Raw genomic sequence first — 21,624 nt, 5'->3', positions numbered from 1 at the left:
CAAATTTAAGGTGAAAGTGCAGTGACTGGAGTCCTGATTTGCAGGCTCCCAGTCAGACTAGTCAAAAACACACTGACACCAGGCAAAAAGTGGGGGTAACGATGCTATAAGGATCTTACCTTCCTACAAATCCTTTTCTACATTAATGCTTGTAGCGCCTATTCTATACCCTGAGAATAACCAATTTACCAGTTTCTTTGATGATTAGGAGTTTTGCTAGGGTCTCTAGATGTGGGAGCTTTTCCACCTTTGAATTTCAGATTCTCTCAAAAGTAGTAATTGAAACTACTAGATTTATGCAGAGCCATCTGCTAACCTCTTTTTATTGTCCACTTTATTCCAAACCTCACATTTGTTTTTCAATAGTTGTGCGTATGAGTGCACTTCTCGTATTAAGTAGCTGATTTCCTTGTGTATAAAACCCCCACTTACTTGAAAAGATGACTACTGTTAGCTCTGTTAGAAGAAGCTCTCTGCTGTGCTAAACTTGCTGTGGAACTGTTGTGTATCGTCGCCCCTCTGTATATTTGAGCAGTGTGGAGCTACAAAATTGGGTCAAATGAGCATTTTTTATTTCTGTCTTCACTGATGCTGTTTTTCATGGTAGGTCATCTCACCTCAGCGCATTCCAGCCACCATTGCCCCAGCACTACTGATGTCTCCCATGGTGTTCACTCACTCAGTATCATCTCAGCCAAAGACCAGCACCAGCGGGAGGATGCCGTTAACCATGAATGAATCCACGCTGGGACCGGCCAGCCTGCTCCTGCCTTTGCAGGGCACCGAACACTCTGTTGTCAACTGTGCCAGCAATAACTGTGTGAACCGTGGAGTGCTGACCAAGCTACAACTGCAGGAAACACTCGTACATCTTATTCAGGTAACTGGTGAGGAATTTTTTCAATTTGAGCCTTGTCTGAACCCGTTTTTTCCGGTTTTTCTTAAGGTTATGCAGAAGTCTCCTCTTTAGGCGAACTGTATTTTTCAAACAATAATTGTCTCAAAGTTGCCACTTGCTGTTTTAATTGATGCACCAATCTATTAACAGATTCCCAATTCTTCTAGCAGTCATATTTATATGACAAACAATAACATGGAGTATTTTTATGTGGGTCACTTTTAATGAATCCATGTGCGTGTTCTATGGCTACGCATGTCACCTTCTGTCCTTTACAGAGCAATGGTGTATGTTAGTGAATTAATTGGTAATTAGAATCCAAGAAACCAACCAGATGTGTGCTTCATCTTTGTCAATAGTGTGTTGAAATCTGTGGCGGTGCTCTCAGGCTTATATTCAGGGAATTCCTAAAATCTGCCTATCTGTTTTTCTGCCCGTCTCGGTTTTGCCACTTGAATGCTTGTTGCTTAGTTGAGAGATGGTCACTGGCATAGTATATGCTGGTTAGAGAAAATTAGTTGTCCCTTCGAAGAATTGCCCAAGCTGTTTAGAAATGTGCATGCCCCGTAGGAATCTGACAGTGCTTTGTAAAAGTAGTGCCTTACAGAACATATTTTCGGTCACTAAGAAAGGAGTTTAAACCACAAGTGTAAATAAATTGTACAAATATGTCACTAAGGTTGTTCTTTTAACCTAATTCAAATGTGCCAAAGAATTAAGAATCATATCACACAGTATGCATTTTCCAGTTGAGTAGATGGATTCACAGGTGAGTTTGCCACCACGTGTTTGACAGTGCCCTAGCCCCATAAGGATATATAAGAACTAGTTGAACTAATAATGTGCTTTTTCAGCCTTCAGCTTCTATTGACAGACCATCTCTCCTCAGTATCAATATATTTACACCGGCAATTTTTGTTTAACATTTTACTATAGATCAGCTGCACCTAATAGGCATTGATGACCTTTACATACAACACTTAGAAAAGTTACAATTGAAAAATACTGATGAAATTGTGATTCTTGGTAAGGTTACATTAGAGGAATTATGACACTAAATTAAAATAACAAAATAGAGGCAAAAAGAAAACAGTTGCATGGAACATGGCAGAATGGGGAGAAAAATTGCCTGGGACTCTAAGGCAAATTTTAGATAATTGCTTTGTTAAATCCCTCTTTAACAAGGTACTTCAAAAGATATGCCCCCATGACTGACTTACAACATTTGTAAAGTGCACACTACCTGACTGGTCTCTTGGTGTTGGTTGTTGAACACCTGTCTATCCATATAGACTAGTCTTCATCTCTTGCCCTGAAGCTAGGCAGGCAGGGACATAGGTTGGTAGTCTGCCTAATATCTAAGGCCGAGCATTCTTTATACAAGGAGCTGAAACGTTTCCAGTGTTTTGCGAACAGATCTCTGGTAGATATTCCTTGCTCCTTAGGTAGGCTCAGGTAAGTGCCAATTTACCAGCTTGAGCGGAAGGACCACACCATTTAAGACCTTACATCTCTTCTGAACTTACATGAAGAAAAACTTATTGCGCATCAAAATAGTCAGGCTGTTAGGCATTTTATGAGCTGGCATCCATTTGCCACTGGTAAGCACACAGAAGAAAACTACACTGTTATTTTTGAGGCTTTACTTTAAGCCATTTTTAGTGCAGAATAAATGTGTTTTTTTTTTCTCCCAAAGTTAAAAGAAAAGGATACATGTAATAAGGAAACAAATACAAACATCTCCTCCCACATAATCGCCATCATATAGTCGTGTGATATTTACCAAAAGAGCAACATTTATCAACATTTGAGTCTTACATCACTATCGTATATCTTAGTGGTGTCACTGACATGTCCAGACAAATAAACAGTAGAATCCAAAATGGAAGATCTAAAGGAGAAGCGCTAAAGAAACCACAAAACAGGTAACACAAATACAATCTCGCAGCTACTGCGATTAGTGTGTCTTAGGCCTCTTGCAGTCCAAGCGCCCTTGATTCGTGTCCACTGCTTGCCACTCTCGTTAAAGGATCCCTTCTACCATACACAGCGCACAACGACCCCCCCCCATGGCACTCCACTCCTACACATAGCTCACTCATTCTTATTCAGCAGATACAATCTCAGTGGTTCGCCTATATCTCTCGGCCTCGACCTGGTGGGCAGCTCCCCCGCCTTTATGATGAGATTATCTTGACAGTACACCAGGTCGGTCAGCCACGCCTTGACCACAGGTCTGCGCCCCTTTCCCCATGTGATCGCTACCCTGCGGGCAGCCAGTAGCAGTGCCAAGCGCACCAAAGTGCCTCTCACCCCTCTCACATGCGGCACACAACACAGAAGACATACTAGAGGGGAGCAAGGGAGATCTAACGCAAGCATTTCGCGCAAGCAACCAACCACTGAGGCCCAGAAGTCTGCCACCTTCTCACAGTGCGAGGCCAAGTGCATGAAGTCTGCATAGTCTCTTCCACACCTATCGCATCTCGCCGACTCACGAAGCCCATACCGGAACAGACGTGCCGGAGTGTAATATACCTGATGTATATACTTAAAGTGAATGATCTTAAGGTTGTCATTCATACAGAGTGTCCCCATTAACGAGCAAATGTGCTTCCAATTATCCTCTGAGATAGCCGCAGGCAGACAATCATTCCATTTAGTCCAGCTCTTGTCCACCACATCTACTGTTTCATCTTTAATGAGTTTATACAGATTGGATATCATCCTCTTATTACTGGGGACAGTAATAACCGACTGCAAAGACAATAATCCCGGGGCCTCAGCCAGAAAAGTGGGATTGTGTCCCGCAATCTGTGTATCGCAAAGCGGAAGAGGAGCGACTGGTTAGTAATATGTTGCAAGTCCTCCTGCTCCACGAAAGTGCCACTGGGGTAAACATCACACACATGTGAGATACCCGCCTACTTGAGCACTCTCATTGACGGCACCTCATGAGTAACCGAGCGATGCGCAGGATGCTCTAGACACATAGCCGGCGCGTACAGTGGCAATTTCTGCGCCAACCTCCCAATCCTCTGCCAGGCCGAGATCGTAGCGTCTACCGCATTGATCTCTGACTTCGGAGTACCGCACGAGTGGTGGGTAATCACGCTATGAAGCGGGATTGGGGCGGTGTCCCCCCTCCTCCACGGCAACATGCGGCGTAAATGCTTGTGGCTTGTACCAATAGTAGAGGTATTTGGCCTGCGCACTGAGGTAGTATGCGTAAAAATCCGGTGCTGCAAAGCCCCCCCTCTCGTAGCTCTTGGTGAGGGTCGACCATTGCACCCGCGCAGCCCTGCCCCCCAGACCAGTCCCAACAAGTGGCCGGCCGCGAAGCGTTCTGAAGAATGCCATGGGTAGCACTATCGGCACATTCACAAATAAGTAAAGAAACCTGGGTAACACAACCATTTTAATTATAGCAGTGCGGTCCGCGAGTGACAACAGCAACAAAATCCAAGTCTCGACCAGGGCCTCCAGCTTCGAGCATGCTTTGCCATAGTTTTCCCTGACCACAACAGTGGGGTCTCGGTGTACCCACACTCCTAAATACTTGACCGGGTCCTCAGACCACATTAGGGGGAATTCTAATCCGGGCTGTATAGTTCCAGCCGTGAGCGGGATTATATAGGACTTCTTCCAGTTTATCTGTAGACCAGAGATGAGGTCCAATCGCACATATTGCCGCAATAGTCGCAACCGATATCTAGATGGCGCACGCACGAAGAGAACCATATCGTCCGCATACATTGATATTGCGACCGGCCGGTGGTTAAAGTTCAGGGTTCGATTCCCGGCGCGGCAGGTTTCTGGACCAGGGTCAGCGGACTCGATAATTCTCTCACCTCGGTGCCCACTCTGATCAGCGATCACACTCGGCAACTCTGGGCATTAGCTTGCCTCATCTTCACTAACGGCCCCACCAGACCGCCGGGGATGCCTGGTCTCACCCTGGAGATACCCATTAAGGGACCATCTCTCAGGGAAGCCAGGAAGGGTTTCGCAGCGGTCGAAGCGCCTTGGGACCCTACGGGTAAGTAGTGCGCTATATAAATGCCAATACATTTACATTTACAGTGCGAATTCCCTGTGCCGCTGCCGTATGACACAGGCCAGTGGTTCTAGGATAATTGCAAACAGCAATGGCGACAGAGGGCAGCCCTGCCTAGTACCTCGTTCGATGTTCAACGCCTCAGACGTGATCCCGCCCACTCGTACTCTCGCCGTCGGAGTTGTGTACAACACCTCTATCCACAGTATAAACTTTGAAGGGAACCCCATACGGCGTAGCACCCGGTACGTATTGCCATTTCACTGAGTCGAACACCTTTGCGGCGTCCAGCAGCACCGCCGCCGCTTCTAAAGTGGGTTCTAATACATGAAACATCTAAAAGAGTGTACGCAGATTGTGTGAGGTGGAACGTTCTTGGACAAATCCAGACTGATCAGGTAGTATCAGCCCCTGTAGCAGCTGCTGCAATTTAGTTGCAAGGATCTTTGCCAGGATCTTGGCATCGGTGTTAATTAATGACAACGGGCGGTACGACTCACAGCGTACTGGCGGCTTGTCTTTCTTGAGCAGAGTGACGATTAGTGCCTCCCGCAGCGAAGGGGGCAGTATCCCCTCTTCATGCGCCTCTGCATAAACCTCCAACAGATGCGGCGCTAACAGATCCGAGTATTTTTTGTAAAATTCCACTGTGAGCCCGTCCGGCCCTGGTGCCTTACCATTTGGCAGCGCCGCTATAGCCAATTTTATATCTTGCTCGTCTATGGGAAGGCAGAGATATTGAAGCTGCGCATCGGACAGTCAAGCGCATGCAACATCTTCCAGATAACTATAGAAATCCTCCGCCGGTAGTGAACCTCTCTTGCCGTATAAATCAGCATAGAACACACGGAACTGCTCGGTAATAGCTTACGGAGCAAAATGCTCAATCCCTGTGTCATCCACTGTCCTGTCTATGCGTTGCTGGTCATGACGTTCTTTGATCTTAAACGCCAACGTACGACCCGGTCTCCCCGCTTCGCCATACTGCCTAGCTGTATGTCTACGGGATAAATATTTGATCTCCGACTCGGCGAGGGAGTCATAATCCTGGATCAGTTCTTGTATTCAAGCTAATTTAGGCATCTCAGGCCGGAACGCATACTCACTTACCAGGACTCTCAGTTCTCCAGTATTAGGGGTGTCTTTCATAGATTCACATGCTTGAATATTCCCCGTCATCGAAGTGGGAGTCCCACGGTACATAGAATAGCAGGCCTGTTTCTCCAGTGCCGCAACCTCCTCCACAGCCTCAAATTCCTGCACCAGTTCCACCCAGGTCACCAGTGCGTACCCAGCAGGATACGGATAATGAGGATAAAGACCCTCACAACACAGATCAGAATGATGATGATGATAACGGCCTTCAAGAGTGGTACGATTACAGGGCTCAAACACCTTCAACCCCGCCAACGTCGCCATTAGCTTCGCCTTCTGTGGGCATTGACCGTTTTCATAACTTAATGGTCCGCGCTGCTAAGAGGTTTCACCTCACTTTAGAAGTCCAACAAACTGATTGTTTTCTTTACGATTTCAAAGACATAATGACACTGATATGTTACTAAAGTGAGTTCTCCCTTAGGCTTTCTATGGGCCTATTCTGTTCTATGGTACTTTTAAACTTTTGATATTTTACTGCATTATATGTATGTATATATGTAATTATGGTAATTACATATATACAATGTAATGTAATTATGGTAATTTTCATGTATATATGCATATATTACTGCTATTCTATGTGCCGTGGGACTCCCACTTCGACGACGGGGAATATTCAAGCATGTGAATCTATGAAAGACACCAATACTGGAGAACCACAGTTTACAGGTAAGTAACTTATGTTCATCCTCTTTGACTCTCTGCAGTTGGTGTCGTATATCGCGCAGTATGCCTGCTGCCGTACCCATGCACACTCCTCTTATGGTGTTAAAGGCCTCCCAAAGAGTCGCCGCACAATCCACTGTGCCTTTATTCAATGCAAAGTACTGTACAATGGAGTTGTGCACAGTCTTCTCGTAAATAGGGTCAAGGAGTGCCTCTGAGCGCAGCCTCCACGTGAACGGGCGGTGCCCCCTCGGATAGCGGAAGGACAGCCTCACTGGATTATGATCTGATAATGTACGCGCCAGCGGCATCACCTTGTTGACCCATTCCATCAATGCACCATCGACCAGCTGTAATCAAGCCTAGACCAGCTGCCGTGCGTAGGTGTCGCATGCGTACCCTCCCGTTTGTGAGGATTCCGTATTCTCCAGACATCATACAATCCAAACTCTTCCATAACCCTCTTCACCCTCTCAGCTACTCTCTGGGTACGATGCGACATAGGATTTGACTTGTCTAACTGCACATTCAGATAGGTATTCAGATCGCCTCCCCAGACTATTGGTGCGGCTGGCCACTCTCGCAACTTACCACACATACGATCTATACATACTGGGTCATCCGCTATCGATCCATATAGGTTAATAATCGTGATCAACGCGTCTCGCAGCTCCCCACACACCATTGCACACCTCCCTTCCTCATCCGCGTAAGTATACAGCCCTTGGAAGTCGACCCCTTTCCTGACCAGTATCATCACACCTCTTGCATACGACTAGTACGATGCAGCCAGACGGAACCCCGCCCATCTGCTCATCACTCCACCCGCTACGAGTGGCGTCAAATGTGTTTCTTGAAGCAGAGCAAGCTGTATCTCGTGCCTGTTCAAATACGCAATCACCTGTCTCACCTTTTTTGGGGTATTAAGGCCGCGCACATTCCAGGTCAACATTGCACAGTTATCTGCCATTAGTCAGTCATAAATCCCAGAAAATCACAATATGCATCACAAAGCCCGGAGGGGGCGCCGCGCAAGCAGCAGTAGAGCGACACTAGCAGTACCAAGATATCCTGCCCCAACATGCACGAGTTGCCAGACCTAATACATACAAAAAAACAACCTAGAAAAGCAACCAAAACCCACGCCCCCTCCCCCTCCACCTCCCACTCCAACCTCCCAACAGGTCGAGAATACCCCCCCCCCCTCCCCCCTCCCTCTATACTGCTACCATGTGGGTGATACCCTCTCGGGGAAGAGGAACCGCAGTGTATACACGCACCGGAGTGCAGCCGCCGGAACTATCATCGTCAGACCCCCGTCCAGACCCAGGTCGGGGGGTTGTAGTATCATCGAATGGCAGTCAACTCACAGAACTCAAGGGGAACATTCATGATGGGCCAGCGTAGGCGCCCCCCACCCCCAACCGCCCCTCTCAACAAAACAGAGAACCACAGTGTCAGAGGTAGGGCTCGCAAGAGCGCCCCTAGATGTATCAACAAGCCATCAACTGCGGTGTATTGTCTCTAGTCGGCTTCATCCAGCCCAGATGCAGCCGGTTCCTCCACCGCCTGCTGTTTACGTGGCTTCGGCTTACAGATATGCTTGGTGAATTTCAGGGCCGACTTTGCATCTGTGAAGAAGTGGGTTGTTCTTCATGCGTTACTTTTAACTTTGCCGGGTAGAGCATGGCATATGGCACCGACGCCTCCCTCAGCAATTTTTTCACTGGCACAAATTCCCAGCGCGCAGATTGCACAGCCGACGTGTAATCCGGGAAAAAGAACAGAGTATCCCCCTTGTACACCACCGGCTCCTTTGCCCTTGCCTCTCTCAAAATGGCGTCCCTGTTGGCGTAATTAAGTAACCGTGCAATTATTGGACGAAGCGCTGCTCCTGGCTTGGGTCTGGGCCCCAAGGACCTGTGTGTCCTCTCCTAAATCATGACACTGGACAATGCAGAACCAAAAAGCTAGCACAGCATTCAGTCAATGAAGGGCTCCATTTTGGTGATCGGAGTAGTCTCCGATAAGCCAATAATTAGAACGTTATTGCACATAGAGCGCGCCTCTAAATCCTCATTTTTCGCACTTATCACCTCGAGGATTTTCTCCATTTGGAGTAACTGCGTGCGCGCCTCTGCTTGTGCATCATGCTCATCAGATACTCTGTTCTCAAGCACATCGAGGCAGTGCTCATGCTTATTTACTTTCTTTCTCACGACGTCCAGGCCAGTCGCAAGAGCATCTATTTTGCTGTCTATAGATTTCATGCCGGCTCTCAGTTCAAGCAGGATCGTCCTGGTGTCGTCTTCGGTATCATCCTGACTGCCCTGTGCACCACGCTGATCCCCCTGCTCATTAGACCCTTCTGCATTGGGCGTCTGCCTTTTTTTCTCAAATGTCAGCTCAATCTGCTTGGGCTCCGATTTCCCCATTATGAATCAACGGCAAGGCCTACTCACACCGGCAAGTGGCGCAATGGAGATATTTGCGCCGCAGCGAGAAGTGAAAGACCCAGCTATACCAGGCGCCCTGTTGTGCCCACTGTCCCGCGTCCTGCCCGCTGTCTCGCCGGTGAAGAGCAGTTACCACCGCCGGGTCTCTTCCGCACTCAACAGGCCATCACCAGGGACCCGCGGGTAGCCAGATCCGCAGGATGTACATTGGCCGATCACGACGATGACCCAAGAGCTAGCCATCCAACTGTGCAAGGGGGGGCCGCAACTTAAAGTCTCTGGTGACACGCTACTTCAAATTAGCACATCTGTGCCTGTCCCGTGTTCAGTGTCCACCACCGTTCACACCTGCGACCTGCAGGGCTGGTGACGTCGATGCTCACGCCAGGTGTTCCGGGCAGTCCACCGGAGCCCAGCACAGACCCCTGCGCCAACCCCAGGCGCCTCAGTGCCCCCTGCCACCCGCTCGGTCGCCCACAGCCGATTAAGGCTCCAGAACTGACCAGGACGGCCGACAGATAGAGCCCCTCGGCCCCCTAGAGCCACCCAGTACCCGGGTGAATGTTGAGGGGAGCCGCGGAGGCCGCCACCCACATAGCCCTCGCCACGCAGGTCCGCCGGGCACCGTCACTCCCAATGGGTGACTCCACCCCCCCCCCCCGAGCCCCGCGCCGCCTGCCCACTGAGCCCGGCCTCCCCCAGCGCCACACCACACACCTACGCTCCACACGTACCCTGCCAACACCTTCCAGCAGCTCCTCCGGACCACAGATCGGGCAGCGCCCTCCAGACAGTCCGCCGGCCCCAACGATGTCGCGCCTGCTCCCCGCCAGTCGCTCAAGTGCACACGCAGCAGCAGCTCGACAGGCCGCCTGCAGGCAGCCAGGGTCCACACAGGTCGCCGGTGCTCCTCCACGCGCTACTCCGCCGAACCTCAGTCGTCTGTTCTGCTTCGCCCGGGGGGGGGGCCGCCCTTAAGGCCTGTCGGGGCTGCACGTCCTCGCCCGCAGCTTCTAGGCATGCCAGTAGTCTATGACGGCAGGCGGCAGTCAGAACGCTCTCCTGCCCTCCGCCATTTTCTCCAGCGCCCCTCGGATCACGCCAGCGCCGATTCGAAGGGAAATGCGCCGCTCAACAGCCCTCAGCGCCGGCTGGACACTTGCCACAGGTCCCATGAGCCCCTCCGAGGTGTCTAGTGCTTGGTCCCAGTGGGAATCAGGATGGTATTCGTCAAGTATACGGTTCCGGCGAGTGAAGCTCCCTTACTAGGCAGCCATTCCGCTACGCGCCGTAGCCACGCCCCCTAGTGCAGAATAAATGTTACAAGATAATTGCAGGAATAAAAACTATGGTAGAAAATGCGAAAACACACTGAAAAATATTTAAAAAATCATGTTTAATGATCCAATCCTAAATGTTTGATTTTATACAATCCGGTTTAGCCAGAGAAAAATAAACCATATGGCTTGTGACATCAGGTGGGGGAAATAATGTGAGAACACACTTACATACTTGTATGAAAGCCTAAAGCTAATATGATTTATATAATCTATATTAATAATATATGAATTAGAAGCAGTGTTGCATAATAATTAACAAAAACTCATCAATTATTGTAAACAATTAATGACGTGTATGCAGGTTCACATAGATGTGGATTTTCTACCTTTGCCACATAATCCATATTCTGAGAGGGAGTGAGAGGTGTAGCTCATCGGCCAGAGCAGCTGACTCCAGAGTGCGGGGGTCACGTTTCTATCCCCTGCACGTTTCTATCGCTCAGCATCATGTGTGGTCTGGGCAATAGCTCACTTAATCTCTCCGACGGCCCCCAGCGCCCTACGTTCGCGCTTTACAAGTATGGATTATAATCTGCAGATTAAAAAATAAAAAAGTTTCTAGCACAAATGAATCAAAAGTTATCTAAAATGTGGCAAACAGTGGAAGGCCCATTGCAAAGGTTGACAGTCTGCTTTCATTTATTTATTTATTTTTGCTTCTGGACTTTGGTGTTAAATTTGTACTAATAAGGTGAAATACTTTCCCAGAGAGTGTTACTGTGTCAAAATAATCAAGTAATGCTATCACAAATTCTGAAGCAATATGTAGCATAATTTGCCTTTTAGGGCTACCAAATTTTGTTCTCCTCTGCAAGCACAATTTTGTCCTCCCCGGCCGCATAGTTCCAGTGGTCCTGCTTGTATAACTTGTTGTATGTGGCTACTGAGACACATATAAGGCAAAAATAGACCAGTTCCTATATTAAGACGTTTCAGCCACCCAATGATGGTATTGGGAACAAGAACGCAAAGCAGGGCCTTGTATTTAATTATCTGAAAGAGACACGTTAGTGATAGATTCCTTACCTTAGAATATCCCCAGGCGTCAGACTGGATCCGGAAAGTTTTGTGTAGCAGTACCCTTGCGCGTCGGTAGGCGTCGTCTGCGGCTCTGCGTCCGTCGTCGTCGTGGGCGCCGTGATGACGTCGTCGGGATACTTAGACGTCGCCTCCGCGTGCTGACGTCGGTTCTTCTTTTTTCCGCGCCAGCCATCGCAGATCTGGAAAAAGCAGTTCCCTAGTCACTTTTTGACTAAACTTTTGTGATCTCTTTTGATCTATTTCGAAGTCTTTACGACTCAGACGGTGCCGTTAGGGATGCCCGGATTCAAGCATTGCGACGAGTGCGACCGTACCATGTCGGTCACGGATCCCCACCGCCTGTGCCTGATGTGTTTGGGTGTCGACCATGACGACGAGGCCTGCTCCGACTGTCGGGCCCTTTCGAGGAAGGCCAGACGGGAGCGGTCCCGCAGGCGACTCGAAATCCGCCAGTCGGCCCCGCGCCGAGTGAGGTCCCGGTCCCACGGGAGGTCGAGGGACAGGTCGCGGGGACGGAGCCGTCACAGCTCCGGGAGTCGGCGCCACTCCTCCGGATCCAAGTCGTCAGGTAAGAAGCACAAGAAGTCGCAGAGACATCATCGCTCTTCCGGCTCCCCCCGACGCTCGCGTGATGCGGCCGGGGGTTCGGGTGACACCGCCCACGTGGCTCCTCGGGAGTCGCGGGCGCCGCGTTCGGCCCCATACCCCCCGGTCCCTGGGCTGAACTCGACGCCGGAGGAGATCGAGCATTTCCTCATGGCCATGAGGTCCCTTTCTCCTCCGACGGATTCCACGGCGCCTTCGGGCCCAGTGAACCCGTCTGGGGGCCCTAGTGGGTCGGGGGCTACGACCCCAACGCCATCGGGTGCTTCGGCCTCGACGCCGCCGGCACCGCAGGGCCCCATGATCCCGACACCGCCGGTGCCCTCAGGCCCGGCGCCGCAGGATGCAGCGGCCCGGCGTCGTCGGTGCCTTCGGGCCCGGCGCCGCAGGGTGCCGCGGACCCTCATCGGGCGATGGACCGTCCCCGGTGGACCTTACGACCCCCCGGGGTCGGTCCGTATGGTGTACCCTCTGGCGTCGTCCTCGGGCGGCGCCGGCCCCGATGCCTCCTCTCACTGGGTTCCGACGTCGGGTCGACGTCTACCGACGCCGCTCTCGACGCCGTGCGGAGAATTTCAATTCTATGAACCCACCTCATTTGCTTATGACCCTGAATCTCAAGAGATGGGGGACGAGGAGAATTGGGATGGGTCTGAGGACCCTCTGACAAGGGAATGTCAGTCTAACATGGACTGGACAGGAGACCTTGGGGAGGCCAGTGGCCTGGACACCTCTCCAGACACTGGATTCGTCTCTCCTCCGACCGTGGCTTCGGAGGAGGGCGCTACGTATAGTGTGGTGTTGATGAGGGCTGCTAAGGCCTTGGGCCTTGAGCTCCCCGTCGCGGCCGTGAGGACTAACCTCCTCACTGAGGTTCTTAAGCCGCAGTCATGCTCCATGGAGCCTCTGCTGCTGTTTAATGAGGCCTTGACGGACGTTCTTTTGGGCACTTGGTCCAGGCCCGCTACAGGTTCGCCTGTAGATAGGAACGTGGCCAGACGCCACCGCCCGGCCCCGGGCGACCCATGTTTCCTGTCCACCCACCCCACCCCCGAGAGTTTGGTTATCCAGGCCTCTAACTCCCAGACCGCCTTCCCGACGGCTCCTCCCGATCGGGAATCCAAGAGGTACGAGGCCTATGGCAAAAGTGTTCTCGTCCCTTAGTTTGGGACTGCGGTCTTCCAACACCGCATGCCTCTTGGGCCGTTACACCCACTCTCTGTGGGAAACGGTGGCGGAAGTGCTGCCAGAGTGTCCGTTGGAGGTACGGGCCAAACTCGGCCAAGCCCTTCTGGAGGGCCGGGACGCAGCGAAGTATAATATCAGGTGCGGACTGGATACTACTGACTCGCTGGGCAGAGCGATGGCTACGACGGTGGCGATACGACGCCACGCCTGGCTGAGATCCGCCAACTTCTCGGCAGACGTCCAGAATACACTCGTGGACATGCCGTTCGATGGCCGTCGCCTCTTTGGCGACAAGGCAGACCACGCGCTTGAGCGCTTTAAGGACTCCAGGGCTACGGCCAAGTCCTTGGGCCTCTCGGCCCCGCGCCAGCAAGTGAGTGCCTTTCGCCCCTTTCGTGGCCAGGGAAGGGGCGCCCCCACACGTGCCGCCAGCCAATCGCCGCAAACTGTCGTCCAGCGCGGCGGCGGCCGTGGAAACCGCCGTGAAGGTGGTCGGGGAAACAGGCGGAGCCAGTCCACACCTACCCCCGCAGCATCCGCCTCTAAACCCTCCTAGTCCGTGCTTTTCGGCCCATGTGACGCCAGTGGGAGGCAAGGTTCGCCATCACCACTCTCACTGGCGCACAGTCACTTCGGACAGGTGGGTGCTGCAGATCGTCCGAAGGGGCTACTCCCTCCCCTTCAAGATGGCCCCTCAAGCCATGCCACCGCAACACCACCGCGTATCGGGGGATCACTTGCGGCTCCTGCAGGAGGAAGTTTCGGCCCTCTTGGCCAAGGGGGCCATCGAGCGCGTTCCTGGGCCAGAAGTAGGACGTGGTTGTTACTCCCACTACTTCCTGGTACCCAAGAAGGGCAAAGGGGGCCTACGCCCTATCTTGGATCTGAGGAACGTCAACGGCTTCCTCCGGAAGGAGAAGTTCAAAATGCTGACACTGGCTCAGGTCTTGACTGCCCTAGACCCAGGAGACTGGATGGTAGCGTTGGACTTGCAGGATGCGTATTTCCACATCCCCGGCCCACCGGCGTTACCTGCGGTTCACGGTAGGCCTCGAGCACTTTCAGTTTACCGTGCTCCCCTTCGGCCTTACCAGCGCCCCACGGGTGTTCACGAAGGTGATGGCGGTGGTCGCAGCTCACCTGCGCAGGTTAGGGGTTTCAGTCTTCCTCTACCTAGACGACTGGTTGTTGAAGGCGGGCTCGCCCCAGGCAGTCGTCCACCACCTCCAGACTACGGCGGATCTCCTGCACAGGCTGGGATTTTCCATCAACGTGCCGAAGTCTCACCTGTGCCCCTCTCAGAAGCTCCTTTTCATCGGAGCGGTTCTCGACTCGGCGCAGTTTCGGGTTTACCCGCCCGAACAGCGGGTCCGGGATATACAGGCCCTGATTCCGATCTTCAGGCCGTTATCCCGGGTTTCGGTCAGGTTGACGCTGCGGCTTCTGGGGCTGATGGCCTCCTGCATCCTTCTGGTGCATCACGCACGGTGGCGGATGCGGGCTCTGCAGTGGGACCTGAAGTTTCAGTGGGCCCAGCACCGGGGCAACCTGTCCGACCATGTCCTGATCTCGGAGGGCACTGCGAGACAGCTGCAGTGGTGGCTCACGGACCGCGATTGGGTCAACGGCAGATCCCTCTCCCTTCCCCAACCGGAGCACGTAGTTGTGACGGACGCGTCCCTCCAGGGCTGGGGAGGCCACTTGGGAGAGGCGGAGATCAGAGGACTCTGGTCTCCGGCGGAGTCCTGGCTCCATATCAATCTGTTGGAGCTGCGGGCGATTCGTCTGGCACTGAAAGCATTCCTCCCGTCTGTCCGAGGGAGTGCAGTGCAGGTGTTCACGGACAACACCACCGCCATGTGGTACTGCAACAAACAGGGCGGGGTGGGGTCGTGGACCCTATGCCAGGAGGCTCTGCGCCTCTGGCAATGGCTGGAACATCAGGGCGTGACTCTGTTGGTTCAACACCTGGCAGGTTCTCTGAACGCCAGGGCGGACGAACTCAGCCGGCGGTGCGCGATGGATCACGAATGGCGTCTGAACTCGGACGTGGCGCAAGGCCTCTTTCTGCGATGGGGAGAGCCTTGGTTAGATCTATTCGCCACCGAAGAGAACGCGCAATGTCATCAGTTCTGCGCGTTGGAATTTCCAAGGCGGCACTCGCTCGGAGACGCTTTTCGTTGCGAGTGGAGCTGCGGTCTGTTGTACGCCTTTCCGCCTATACCTCTTCTGCCCAGAGTGCTGAAGAAGATCAAGCGCGACCGGGAACAAGTCATCCTTGTGGCTCCGGACTGGGCACGAAGGTTCTGGTATCCCGAGCTACTCAGTATGTCAGTCGATCCCCCGATCCGTCTGCCTCTTCAGGAGGACCTTCTGTCGCAGCAGCAGGGGACGGTCCTCCACCCGAACCTGTCCAGTCTCCACCTCCATGCATGGAGATTGAGCGGCGACAGTTGAGGCCATTTGACTTGCCTCCTGAAGTTTGCAACATCATTCTGGCAGCCAGGCGTCCCTCCACAAAGACGGTATACGCCTGCAGGTGGAACAGATTTGTGGCATGGTGCACAGCAAAGGCTGTGAATCCCCTCAATGCCCCTCTCTCTGAGGTTCTTCTCTTCCTTCTTACTCTTGCCCAGCAGGGCTCTGCTCTGGGCACTATCAATGGCTATCTTTCGGCTCTTTCAGCCTTTCTGAGGCTGCCTGACCAACCTTCTTTGTTCAAGTCCCCTATCGTAAATCGATTCCTGAAGGGCATCACTCATACTTTTCCTCCTGTTCCCTTCGTGATGCCTCAGTGGGACTTGAACCTGGTTCTCACATTTCTGATGTGCGCTCCCTTTGAGCCACTTCACAACTGTCCACTTCGCCTTCTTTCTTTGAAGACTGCCTTCCTGGTAGCCATCACCTCTGCCAGGAGAGTGAGTGAGCTCCAGGCCCTCTCTTGTAAGCCTCCTTTCCTTTCAGTCCATCCGGACAAGGTTGTTTTGAGGACTAGGCCCTCCTTCTTGCCAAAGGTGGTCACGGCCTTCCACATTGGGCAGTCCATCACATTGCCCACCTTCTTTCCGCCTCCGCACCCCTCGAGAGAGGAGGAGAGGCTCCACCGTCTGGACCCAAAACGTGCGCTCTCGTTCTATCTGGATCGCACACGCCAGTTCCGGGTGGATGATCAACTCTTTGTTGGGTACGCGGGCGCTAAGAAAGGGAAAGCGGTGCACAAGAGGACCATCTCCCGATGGATTATCATGTGCATTCAGGCGTGTTACTCCTTGGCTAAGAAGGAACCACCTGTTGGGCTGCGGGCTCATTCCACTCGAGCCACGGCCACTACAACTGCCTTGGGCCGAGGTGTGCCCTTGCAGGACATTTGCCAGGCAGCTACGTGGGCCTCGTTGCACACGTTTGCTAGGCACTACTGCCTGGATAGTCAAGTCCGGAGAGACGGCTACTTTGGCCGCTCCGTTCTCCAGGACTTTCTGGTGTGATTATTGGTTCGCAGACCCACCACCACGGGGATGGTATTGCTGGGGTATCTATTCTAAGGTAAGGAATCTATCACTAACGTGTCTCTTTCAGATGCACAAGTTACTACTTGTGTAATGATATATCTGTAAGAGACATTAGTTAGTGATAGATTCCTTACCGACCCACCCATCCTCCCCGTTCTGCGAACCGATATCTAGGGTTAAGGTCACCCCCTTTCAGGGCCCTAGTTTCTTGGCACCAGTGTCGGTTTTTGTCATGGCTCTGCGCTTCTGGCGCGGAAAAGCTGTGGCTAAGAACTGACGTCAGCACGCGGAGGCGGCGTCTAAGTACTCCGACGTCAACACGGCGCCGACGACGGACGTGGAGCGGCAGACGACGCCTACCGACGCGCAAGGGTACTGCTACGCAAAACTTTCCGGATCCAGTCTGACGCCTGGGGATATTCTAAGGTAAGGAATCTATCACTAACTAATGTCTCTTACAGATATATCGTTACACAAGTAGTAACTTGTGCCCCCGTTCTCTAGCATACATGTGTGCCAAATAGTATGGGCCTAACTGATTCAGACATTAAAGGGAAGGCAGGTGAACAGTGCCTGCCCGTCGGCAGACACTGGAGGGAACGATGGAGAGATAGTCTCTTTCCCTGTATGAGTTGCGAAGGCATTCTGAGCCCAATCAACAGCGTATTCATGCTGAGGTGATACCAACATCTTATTATTTAATTAATTCACGCCTGAACTAGGGTTGTTGGTTAATCTGCAGTAGAGCTACCTTGCTGCCGCGGTAGTGTCTTGTTGGAGTGCCCTGCAGATATCTAATGGGACCAGGAAGTAAAGTATTTTCAGTATTCTGCTGCCAAGGCGACTGGTGATAATACTCATGACTGACACAAAGCTTACCTCCAGGCAGCTCCCTGAATTTACCTCTTGTAGAACAGTAAGTTGGTGAAGTCAGATGAGGGGGTAGGATTCCCCTATTTTCTTAATATGAAGATTCCTTACCTTAGAATAACCCCCAGGCGTCCGACTGGATACATAAAGCTTTCGTCAGCAGTATCGCTGCGCGTCGGTAGGCATCGTAGTACGGCTCCACATACGTCGCTGGCGTCTTAGTCGCCAAGATGATGGCGCTGGAGCTACTTAGATGCGCCCACTCGCGCTGGTGTCTGTTCTTTCTTTTTCCGCGCCAGCAAGCGCAGATCCGGAGAGAGCGGTACCCCCAGTCAATTTTTGACTGACTTTTTTAGGACTTTTGTCTCTGTTCTCTTTTGAGTCGCCATCACCATCGTTCGACGAAGTCTTCGCACTTGGAGTCAGGTAAGGCGAAGCACAAAAAGTCGAAGAAGCGGTGTCGTTCTTCGCCTTCCCCTAGCCTGTCGCGCGACTCGTCTGGGGGTGCGGGTGGCTCCGCAACCACGGCTTCGGCGGAGCCTAAGCATTTGCCTACGCACTTGCTGATGGCCTACCTGCCCTTTCCAGGTCCAAATAGTGCTTACTGAAAGACCCTGCTGGTGTGAAGAAATAAAAACAGCAAAGCATCCAACAGTTTGGCTTTTAAGGGGTTCTCTTTCAGACACCACTCCAGGCCACAAATGTACTTGCGAGACCAGCGTAAATGTTCTTTGTAGATTGACCCAGCTGCAGGAGTTCCTGTCAGCCATGGCACATGTCTTTGGCCTGTCAGGCTCAGTCAGCACGTTTTGGGGCCCGCTGGTCCGACTGGGGGTCCTCGCTCTTCGACATTGTCGGTTCCGGCCTGACGTCGGCGACGTCGAGAGACATTGGCGGGGGCTGTGGGTGGGGGTCTACTGGTGGGGCAAGGAGGTACACTTCCCTTGAGCGCCCCTCCTTGCCCTCCCTGCAGACACCCAAGACCATCACCACGCGGTGTCTTCAATCCCTCGTTCACCCCTCTTTTAAACTTCACGACAACTCATCTCCCTCCTACCTCGACTTTAAACAGAGGCACAACTAGAGTCACATTACGGGGGGTGCCTAATTCATCTAGCCATATGCAGAGTGGAGATGCAGGGGCTCTAAGAAGGGGTAAAAACACAACAAAGCCTCATTAACAAATAAATGGTCTTTTAAAGACCTGTGTGAAGTACTCTGGTGCTGTGTGTGGCCGGGAATCTATCTCAGCCGGGCCGGCACAAAGGGGGGGGGGGCTGCAATGGGCGTTGCACGCCTGACTTTAAAAACTCTTGGTGCTAAAATCTGTGAATTTGTTTGTTGCTACTTTAGTCTCCGATGGCAGCTTTGCTGGTGATAACAATTCTGGCTCAAACTCCCATTAGCACCGGATACAGCATTATTATTTGGGTACAGGTAATGTGGTATGTATTTGCACCCAATTACATGTGGCCTGAAATAAGGAATAACATGAGTAAACGTTTCCTGTGGCAAGTTTTGAATGTTATTACTCCTAGCGTACAGATTAGTACATTAAATATACTACAGGTAGGACCCTTTGACAATTGCATGAGCAAACACAAGAGCAAACGGCATGTATGATCAGATCATAACAGGAGTAAGAACAAAAAATATAACCTTTTGCCTTTGTTCTCTCCACCCATAAACCTTCTGGCTTGTGACATCGGGTGGGGGAAATAATGTGAGAACACACTTACATACTTGTATGAAAGCCTAAGGCTAATATGATTTATATAATCTATATTAATAATATGAATTAAAAGCAGTGTTGCACAATAATGAACAATTATTAGGCCCCAATATTAGGCCTGTAAGATGCTGTTTTCTCTTAAACACTCAGCGTAAGAACCAGACCAAACCAATGTAACTGTTTGTGTATTTGTTGGGCAGCCTGTCCTGGCACACATTGTTAATAGAGGGTAGCAAGCATTTACCACTTGCTTGTGAGCGTTATTATTTATTTGAGGTAAACCCACGCCCTTCAGAGATTGGTGCACTTTAAAACGGGTGATTTATCACACACCTTGACAGTATATTGATAATTACCTCATGTGGGGTAATACATGTGCTCAGTACAGTGCAGAACATGAGGGTGCTCCTGCCAGATGCCTGGGCTGTTATTAAGCATGGTCCAGGATCTAGGGTGCCCTCCCTGAGGTAATGCTGATTTTGGCCTGGCGTAATTTGCCAACACCATGACACATTCAGCAGCACCCGCCACTGACAGCTCTTTATTCCGAGCATCAACCTGCAGGCGGTGAAGGGCCTTTTTTTTCACTTCAAGGTGGACCCAGAACAAAGGACAACTTTAAGTGGCCGTCAGCCCTCCTTTTGTTTGTGTATCACCTGGTGGAACCCCAAAACAAGGGCCTAATTTAAAGGGACATCAGCACTCCTTTTGTTTGAGTATCACCATGGTGGGAACTACCTGGAGCCTAACACCTAAATGCTAATGCAATCGAGGGAAACTAAGACCCACAGCTTGTGATCTGTACAAGGAAAATGATTTGGAGGCAGGTTTTTGACGTTGTTCAACCTCTGTGTATAAGAGATGAGCACACACCATAAATATGTCAGATCTGGGTAATTACACAAATTATGATTTTAAAAATGTTCTTTTTTTTTATTTTTATTATTGTTTCATAGCATTTCTCATCCCAGTGTAGTGTCAGAGTATGTTACATCACACGCACACGTTAAAAAAAGACAATAAATCATAAGTGTTCAAATCAATCTACAGTATGTTACATAAAACAATGAGGATTACAAATTGTCAAGAGTGTCTGGTCGAGAGAAACACAAAGTTATGATTTAAAACCCTGTTAGACTTTCTTACTTCTGAATGACCTCTTTTAGCAATCTTGCTAACAGACAGATTTTGAAAATAACAATAAAGTTCTAAACCCATGCCTTGACACTTGCAAGTAGCTTCTTGATGCCAATCCATAGCTCTCTGTGATAAATTATAACTGTTGCAAGTTATGAACAGCTGGTAACAAGAGGGTGTCAAAAGCAGTGACCCGCTTACCTTGATATATAAAATACAAATTTTAAATTTGCATGTTAAACTTCATGATTCTTAACTCGGTGTTGACAAAACACAGATGTTTGCTTTAAGCACCAGAGAAATCTTACTTTATTAAAGAAAGAGATGGCTGTGGCACAACCACACTATGGTGTATGAGATCATATGCAGCCTGCTTCCCATGGCTCCTCCTGCGCCCCAGTGTTTTTGTGCCTCACCTGGCGCACATCATGTCTGAGGATGGTGATTACGTTAACATTTTGCACCCCCTAGCCCTCACCCCACGGAACATTTCTGCAGACGCCCATGCCGAGAGAACCCAACGGATCCATGCTTGGATCTCAGCTGATGTCGGTTGGCCTAGTACGACCTACTTCGACAGCGTCGGCTGGCTCCCCGACTGACGCCGTCCCCGGCTTCCACCCAGACGAGGGGACGGTGCCGGACCGGTGTCGATCGACGCCAATGGGGGATTTCTATCCTTTTCTCCATCCACCTCCTTCTTTTCCGCCTGCCCGGCAGGTTGTGGAGGACGGGGGGGGGTCTGAGGACCCTCTTACAGCCCAGTGCGAGTTAGACCCGGACTGGAAAGAGGAAATGGAGGATGCAGGTGACCTGGAATTTACTCCAGAACCTGGCACACTATCTCCTCCTTCCGTGGCATGTGCTGCCTCCATGTCTGCCGGAGTCCCGAACGGTTCTCTCCCAAGCTATTGCTGATGGGAGAGACTCAGCCAAGTTCATGATTTGTTGTGGCCTTGACACCGCTGA

At 51.2% G+C, this 21,624-nt stretch overlaps 1 protein-coding gene across 2 annotated transcripts in view; it reads left to right on the top strand.

Moving 5' to 3' along the window:
* The window catches only part of LOC147668216 (mRNA-decapping enzyme 1B-like), a 261,966-nt gene that overhangs the window by 221,731 nt on the left and 18,611 nt on the right, over positions 1-21,624 (top strand). For both annotated transcript variants that reach the window (XM_086948698.1, XM_086948699.1), the window contains exon 8: positions 608-880. In XM_086948698.1, the coding sequence (XP_086804824.1) occupies positions 608-880 (273 nt within the window). The remainder of the gene's footprint in view (positions 1-607; positions 881-21,624) is intronic.

This window comes from Lissotriton vulgaris, unplaced genomic scaffold (assembly GCF_964263255.1).
Source record: "Lissotriton vulgaris unplaced genomic scaffold, aLisVul1.2 SCAFFOLD_214, whole genome shotgun sequence".
Lineage (NCBI taxonomy): Eukaryota > Metazoa > Chordata > Amphibia > Caudata > Salamandridae > Lissotriton > Lissotriton vulgaris.
This window is presented reverse-complemented; position numbering and strand designations above follow the sequence as displayed.